Source organism: Thalassophryne amazonica, chromosome 4 (genome assembly GCF_902500255.1).
Source record: "Thalassophryne amazonica chromosome 4, fThaAma1.1, whole genome shotgun sequence".
In the NCBI taxonomy this organism is placed as follows: Eukaryota; Metazoa; Chordata; class Actinopteri; order Batrachoidiformes; family Batrachoididae; genus Thalassophryne; species Thalassophryne amazonica.
The window spans coordinates 132,188,365-132,196,107 of record NC_047106.1 but is presented as its reverse complement, the minus strand read 5'-3'; the positions used below and the strand labels follow the sequence as shown (position 1 = coordinate 132,196,107).

The window sequence follows — 7,743 nt, the reverse complement described above, 5'->3', positions numbered from 1 at the left end:
CCCCGTTACAAGCAACCGCTCAAAGCCTGAGCTACTGACGGCACGCAAAACCACATCTCCCTTCATGCACCTGCGAAAACAGCAAGCACAGTGTGCATGAGGGTGGAGTCTTATCGGAATGCACACAGTAAGTGGTAACGCTGTGTTGTTCCGTCCTACACACGACAACTATCAGTTCAACGCCAGCTGGCAAAACCGAAGTTATTTTGGGGAAGGAGTGGGAAAGGACAGCACTCGTCTATTGACCTCCCTGAGCTGGGCGTTTAGCGTCTCTGTGCTTAGTTCCAGCTCTGCCAGCTGAGTCTGTAGGCTTATGATGGTCTGGTTTAGCTCCTCCTCCTTGCGGCGAGCATTGGCAGCCTGCCTGCTGTACTCTAGCACCATGCAGCCACCTCCGATCAGGAAGATGACCGCCTCTCCCAGCAGCTCTGCGCCCAGCTCCGCCGCCGCCTCCTCATTCAGTGACCTTATGGTGGCCCCCTGGAAGCCCATGAGGCGCATCTTTGCCCTCATCTCAATCCAGTGGTAGACTGGGTAAACAAACACAGGAACACGGCACGTTATCCACAGTGTCACATTTCCAAATATCTTCTTTTTGAGAGAGGTACAAAAACTGCTTGTTTAAATCCCTCTTTTTCAAACTGTTGTGAGACTGCTTTAGAAGGACAAATGATTAAAAAAAAAGTCAGTCCACATCAAGTCATCAAATTCAAGAACAACTTTCCACCTGACCATTGAGATTTGCCTGGGAAAGTAGAAGATACATTTCCTGATCTAAATTAGACAAAACTAATTTCTTGTTTTGTCCAAAATATTAAATTTACTGCCAGAGAGGAAGAAATCTGAAACAAGAGAATTTGAAAATGATCAAAATAATGATTTTGATTAATAATTAACGATGAAAGAGGCTACTTGTAGCCATATTAATAATCCCAAATTCTATTCATACATAGTGCAGTCTTGTTATGGTTGTGGTTAATGTAGTTTCAGAATCTACCTATGCAAATACATGTCCAAGTCTGTAGCCTGATGATCATGTGGCCTATACTGACCAATGACAGAGACGCTGCGTAGTAATAGAATTTAACTTTACGAATACAGCTACGTTTGAATTGCCACTGCCATTAATCACTGCAGCTCTTTCGCTCATATTTTTTTCATCTGATAATGCCATTTTATTGACATGAATTATACGGAGCAATGCAGGCATAAATAATATCTATTGTTGTGACACTGATGACAAATCTTGAAGAAAGAATCAACCTTCTATTTTATATATATATATATATATATATATATATACACACACACACTAATAGTATGAACTGTTAATAATATGTTGTTTATTCATAATGGCGGGTACTATAAAGAACATCTTAAATATAGAAAAATATTACTAATTTGTTGCTTATTTATAATTAGAGGTCCTGTAATTAATATTTCTACATTGTACATAGTATAAGTATCTAGTCTCATTGAATTAAACTGTTGTTGTTTTATGATAGTCATTAAATATCTCAGTATATTTATAACTGCAATTTAACACGTTATACATGTTGTCAAGTGCCACATAAGTCAGGAAAATAAATATATTTTGTTGTTAAACAACACTTTTTCAATGAAATCATCAACCCCTGAAGAAAAGTATTAAAATAATATTGCCCAATTGAATCTTCAATTTTTACAGTATTTCAAACAACTTCATATTTTTCCATAGAGAAAAACGCTGCTCGGTCAAATGCTTTGTCTTCATTATATTAAAAATATTGCGCAGTATAATGACATATCCTCCAGCGTCTGTCTAACATTAAGACTATTTAACAATACTGTTAACATTTTCTTAGCGAACAGTCGCGTTTCTTTGGGGAGTTCTTTGTAATTCTGCACATTTTATCACTAGATGTCGCCATTGTGCGTGCTTCAAAACAGGAAATTACAAAAAGTGTGGTTCAAAGCCTAATTTCTGTCAGCATGTTTTTACAAAAAAAACAAAAAAAAACATGGTGGCTGCTTTATTTCAGGTGTTCGTGTCAGGCCGCACGAAAAACGCTAGGAACGGAATGACAGCAGAACCACACCAGTTTATTCAATGACAGCCGGCAACATACCGCCTCCACGAATTTACTGAAAGGCTATTGGGTAACAAGATCAATCCATGAACCTGATTGGCTGTACGGTGTCGACAAACACAATCCCATTGGTTCCAGGTCTGTTTCTCCGTGTTTGTGACACTAAAACCTAACGGTCACTATCTCGGTTACTCACGCTGTGCCGGAGGCAGACAGATGTAGTTTCTAAAGAACACACTCCTGCGGGCGGCCGCCTTTATCCGGTTCGCTACAGGTTTACTAATTTGTCGCACTCCGAGATAGAGGAGCTTTGCGATGGGAAAGGCACCGACAACCATCTTGGAAGAAGTACGTCCTGTGACGTCAGACCCGGGTTTCAAATCTTCCTGGATCATGAAACAGTGTATCGAAGCTTGATGGCCCACGTGCGCTGCTTCATTCGAATGCTGGTTCACTTGACTGGTTTGGTTGGACGTTGTACCTGTGGCTGAGGGCGTTCCAGCTGCTTCAACACGTAAAAGTATTTATTTGGGTTTACAGTTTGTAAGCCAAAAAGCAAGGTGCATTTTGTGGTTTCTGAAAGTTTCTAATGCTGGGAAAGTTCTAAGCAAAATGAATAAACTAGAAGAGAACTTACATAAAGAGTGTAGACCTCCCCAGTGTGCTCAATGCTTCAAAATGTGGAGTATTTTTAAATTGGGCAGTAGAGGTGGGCGGATCAATCCTAATATCAATAATATCGATACCAACGCTGGTATTAATATTGAACGATCCTGGTGTAAAAAGATCAATATTCAAGCTTTTTTTTCTCTCCTGCATGCACTGACTGCTGCGCACGCAGATTCATCAAAGTCTACTCTCTGTCTAAGAGCAGCGCTGCACTGTGTCACACAACACGGAGCAGCGCACCCTCCCCCCTCTGATCTTTTGTTTTTGCGTAGTCACGTGGCTCAGCGGCGCCAGCCAATTTTGTTGTGGTGTGTTAATTTTGTTGTATTGTGGTTTGTCAGCCCTCTACCTCACGAGATTTTGTTTTAAGTTGTGTTGAGTGATACTTTTTAAAACACAAATGTTGATTGTGATAATAAAGTATTTTGTTGTTATGTACAATGTTTGGCGAAATTCTATCCTAGGTCTTTTGGATCCTTTGAATCTATGAAGCTTAAATATGAAAAAGTATCGTTATCGGTATCGATATTGGCGATACTGGGCCTGTATTTACTTGGTATCGGATCAATACCAAAATTCCCAGTATCGCCCACCTCTATTGGGCAGCACAGTCTCGTTTGAGGGCGGGCGCTAAAGGGTTAAAATATGACACATATGATGCAGTAATCCTACATCCGGGGACAGCCCTCTCTGCGTTTTTTTGGGCAAATTACACGGCGAAAAAAAGTGAAAATGCAAAGGAAAAAGTGACAATGCAGTGGAAAGCGGACATATGTTGCGGTTTGTTTATGACCTGGAGCTCAAACATGTCGAGGCAGTTGTGCTAGCTGTGTAGGCTAACACTTTCTGACATGATCTCTCCCATTTTCCTTGTCTTCCTTTCTCCACTGGGAACCAAAAAACTGCACTTTTCCCAACTGTTTCTGTGATTGCAGCCGAAAAACTAAACAGTGCATCATTTATCTGTATGAAGTTTTGCCGTGTTTGTACTGCGCAACGAGAGGCTGTGCCCAGAAGTGGCCAAATCCCACGATATCATGCAAGGGTTCAAATGACACTGCACTGCTCTTTTCAGGATGTTTGCACTCTTTTGTTTGCCGGTTGTTATTAGGGGTGCACCAATATATCGATATGGCGATATATCGCAATATTTCGTGACCCGATCAATTCTCGATGCCTGTGTGTTAAGTATCGATCTTTTAAATCAATATTGTGTCTCTATAAACGCCTCCATTCAACATCCATTGCCGGGTTATTCCATTGGAGTCAGATAGGGGGTGCTAGTTGCGTGAGCAGCTGGAAAGTGGGCGGAAACACCAACATGAACCACATACACACAAACCAGAGCATGGCGGAGCCCAGCGAGGAAAAGACGAGAGAAAGAAAACTTAAAGACGCGCCAGCCGCATTTAAATCCAAAGTCTGGAATCACTTTGGGTTTTACAGCAGCGAGGATGGAGCAGGACTACAGAAACACTATGCTATATGCAAGAATTGCTCCTCACGAGTGCGGTACACAGGCAACACGACAAATGGGAAATGAAGTCATACGTACTCCAGACTAGAGCTATGCATGAAACACACACCGGAGTGCACATTGCAGAGGTACTCAAAGCGGCAGTGAATGAGTGGAGTCTTGACGCCAAGAAGCCCATGGTTGTCACCGACAATGCGACTAACGTGTGTTGCAATGGAGCTAACAGGCTACCAACACGTCAGATGTTTTGCACTCGTTTTAAATCTTGTGCATCTCAACGAGCTCTGAAGGTAGCTGCTGTTGCCAAAGTACTAGCCAAAGTGAGGAGGATCTCAACCTTCTTCCATAGAAGCACAACAGGAGCAGAAGCCCTGAAAAGAAACCAGAAGCTCCTTGGCCTCCCCAATCACAAGCTCATCACAGACATGCCTGTGTGCTGGAACAGAGCCTTTGAGATGGTCTCCAGGTTTCTAGAACAACAGCCAGCTGTGTGTGCTTCTCTTTTAGCTCCTGAGGTAACAAAAGTTTGCAATATATTTCTTATTTGTGTGTTATGACAATTGAGGCAATAAATTAGTTATGAAATAATAAATACTTAAAATTACTAATATAAATATAACATAATACAAGTGTATATGAATTAAATACACACACAAATAAATTGACTATACAATACACAATTTATTTCATGCTATCACAATCAACTGTAAAAATAATAACACTAAATTCATGAATTCGACAAGAAATAAGATGCCTATTTAAGAATTGAGGATTGTTTACTTTTTTCTTTGTTAAAGGTGAGGAAGAATGTGACTGACTGCGCTCTGATAGAGAATGACATCTCAAGTGCTGAGGAGATGGTGGAAGCCCTGAGACCAATGCTTGTAGCAACAAACATCATGTGTGAGGAAAAAAATCCCACAGTGTCAGTAATCACCCCTCTTCATGCCCAACTGCTAAGACACAAGAATGAATGAAAATGATTCTCCTTTAATTAGAGCGATTAAGGCAGCAATCCATCAAGACCTCTCAAAGAGGTATCACACTGATGAAGAAAAAGATCTCCTGCACATGGCCTCAGCTTTAGACCCTAGATTTAAGTCTCTTTTATTTTTGTCACCTGAAGAAGTCCAGGACACATATGCAAAACTGCAGCTTTAAAGGGGGATCTTCCAGTGCCTTGTGATCATGCAGAGAGAGATGAAGAGCTTCCATAGACCAGCAACAGTGACACCTGACCTACAAAGAAGATAAAGTCTGCACTTGTGGATCTTCTTGGTCAGACCTTCAACAAGACAACTAATGTCTCCATATCAGCAGCCTCCATTGCAGAGAAGGAAGAAGCTCCTTCTCTGCCTCTCACTGAAGATCCACTGCTGTGGTGGAAAGCCCAGGCACATGCGTACCCTCTCCTCTCCAAACTGGCCCACATACATCTGTGTATTCCTGGAACCAGTGTAGCAGCTGAGAGGGTCTTCTCAACTGCAGGAGACATTATTAGTACTCAACAAAGTGCATTCACTCCTGCACATGACCAACTGCTCTTCCTCAAGAAAAATATGAACATATGAAAAACATAACAAAACAAAACAAACTGTTCAAACATTACCTCAGGCTGAAATGTTTGTTTCTGGTTGCAGTTGAAAGTATATTACAAACCTGCTAGTGTTTATTTTATAACTTTATAAATAATTGTTATTTGAAAGCAGTTGCAACAGCCTAATTTTTTGGTTTTGTATTATTTAAAACAGTTAAACATCTCTCCTTAGAGATTTAGTTTTTGTTTACAGCAATTTTGCACTTAAGGATGTTACTGTTAACGTAAACAAAGACACTAAAATGGTTATGATGGCACTTTGTGAACCATTAATAAGCTTACAACTTCATTGTACTTGAAATGTTGCTGTTGAAAAGAAAGTATTTGCACTGCATTAATGTTCATTGAGTTGCACAAAAAATAAACTGGGAGTAAAACAGATGATATATCGTGAGTGTTATTTAGACAATATATAGCGATTATTGTGATTATCGCCATATCGTGATAATATCGTGATAATATTGTATCGTGTGGCAAGTATCGTATAGCGTATCGTATCGTGAGGTACCAGGCAATTCCCACCTCTAGTTGTTACGGTCACACATTTCCATCAAAATATTTTAATACTGTGGAAAATGGTAAATGGACTGCATTTATATAGCGCTTTTCCATGTGCATCAGATGCTCAAAGCACTTTACAATTATGCCTCACATTCACCCCAATGTCAGGGTGCTGCCATACAAGGCGCTCACTACACACTGGGAGCAATAGGGGATTAAAGGCCTTGCCCAAGGGCCCTTAGTGATTTTCCAGTCAGGCGGGGATTTGCACCCATGATCTTCTGGACTCAAGCCCAACACCTTAACCACTCCACTAATTTCAAAGGAAAGCATAGGCCCCATTGATGCTCTGTCCCTTCTGGAGATAGTCCACCTAATTATGATGTCCTCAGCATCCCAGAAGACAGAGGCCATGACCTTTCCAGCAGATGAGACATCTTTCACTTTCCTTGAATGGGAAAAACCCACGTTTCCATTTCTTCGACTGTTGTTTGGTCTCTGCTTCAAAGTGATGGACCCAGGTCTCATCCTTGGTTATGAATGAAGCATGAGGCATGAAGTTATCTGGATCTGCCTCAAAAAGCCGAAGATTCCCCCTGGACATCTGGAACCTCGTGAGTTTCTGATCAGCCTCGGGACTCATCGTGCTGAAAGTTTCATCATTCCCAGTTCTTCTGACAGAACCAAATGAACTCACACTTAAGAAATGCTTCCAATACTGGCTATGTGATGCTCACATTGTCTTCTGTCAGTGAGGGCCATTGAGCTTCTGGATTATATCGGTTGAGCTGGAAGTTCTGGTCTTCCTGATCTTGCTTCATCTTCCACGCTTGTTCTGCCTCTTGAAATCAGCTGACCAGCGTTTAACTGTAGCGTAAGACGAGGCATCCTGTCCTTATGTCATTACCATGTCCTCATGGATCACCTTCAGAGACATTCCCTTTTTCTTGATATACTGAATCACAGGCCCACCAGCTTTGTCCATTTTGCCAACCTGACACACCCCTACTCACTTCACTGAAATTCATTCACTTCAACATTTCACACATTCTCAAGAGAAATATTGATTCCTCAGAATGCAAAAGATGGAGAATCACTCCCTACTTTTTCTGGGTCGGGCTCAAAACGTTTCAATCACCCCTTGTACTACAAGGTCAAAACATAAAATGGAATTTGTTAATTTAACATGAATCAACCAAGTTTATTTCACTTACTTAAAATAATTTTCAGTGCTTAAAATGCTTGAGTTAAGTGTTAAGAGGAAACTCAGTTCCCTCAGTTTGTGTTGAACTACGAACATCCATCCATCCTCCATCCAGCTCAAGCAAAGCCGCCCAGACCTCCCGATCCACACACACCTCCCCCAGCTCCTCCGGGGGAACCCCAAGGCGTTCCCAAGCCAGCTGAGAGACATAGTCCCTCCAGCATGT

General features: G+C 41.4%; 2 protein-coding genes across 2 annotated transcripts; one reads left to right on the top strand and one right to left on the bottom strand.

Moving 5' to 3' along the window:
- Window positions 1–2,435, bottom strand: opa3 (outer mitochondrial membrane lipid metabolism regulator OPA3). Its single transcript, XM_034168587.1, has 2 exons — window positions 2,266–2,435; window positions 1–530 (listed from the first exon to the last, which is right to left on the bottom strand). Exons 1-2 carry the CDS (start codon window positions 2,405–2,407, stop codon window positions 202–204), a joined length of 471 nt encoding a protein of 156 aa, XP_034024478.1. The 5' UTR covers window positions 2,408–2,435; the 3' UTR covers window positions 1–201.
- A 1,842-nt stretch (window positions 2,436–4,277) lies between these two features.
- On the top strand, window positions 4,278–6,193 carry LOC117508757 (zinc finger BED domain-containing protein 4-like). Its single transcript, XM_034168586.1, has 2 exons — window positions 4,278–4,730; window positions 5,013–6,193. The coding sequence occupies exons 1-2, from the start codon at window positions 4,278–4,280 to the stop codon at window positions 5,190–5,192; spliced, it is 633 nt and encodes a 210-aa protein (XP_034024477.1). The 3' UTR covers window positions 5,193–6,193.
- The last annotated feature ends 1,550 nt before the right edge of the window (window positions 6,194–7,743 follow it).

Bases quoted from the DNA above. Each gene is read 5' to 3' on its own strand.
- opa3 (XM_034168587.1), bottom strand. From the start codon at position 2,407: ATGGTTGTCGGTGCCTTTCCCATCGCAAAGCTCCTCTATCTCGGAGTG. The intron at 531-2,265 runs GTGAGTAACCGA...TTGTTTACCCAG, and splicing joins CTGTCTGCCTCCGGCACAGC to TCTACCACTGGATTGAGATG.
- LOC117508757 (XM_034168586.1), top strand. From the start codon at position 4,278: ATGAAGTCATACGTACTCCAGACTAGAGCTATGCATGAAACACACACC. The intron at 4,731-5,012 runs GTAACAAAAGTT...TCTTTGTTAAAG, and splicing joins CTTCTCTTTTAGCTCCTGAG to GTGAGGAAGAATGTGACTGA.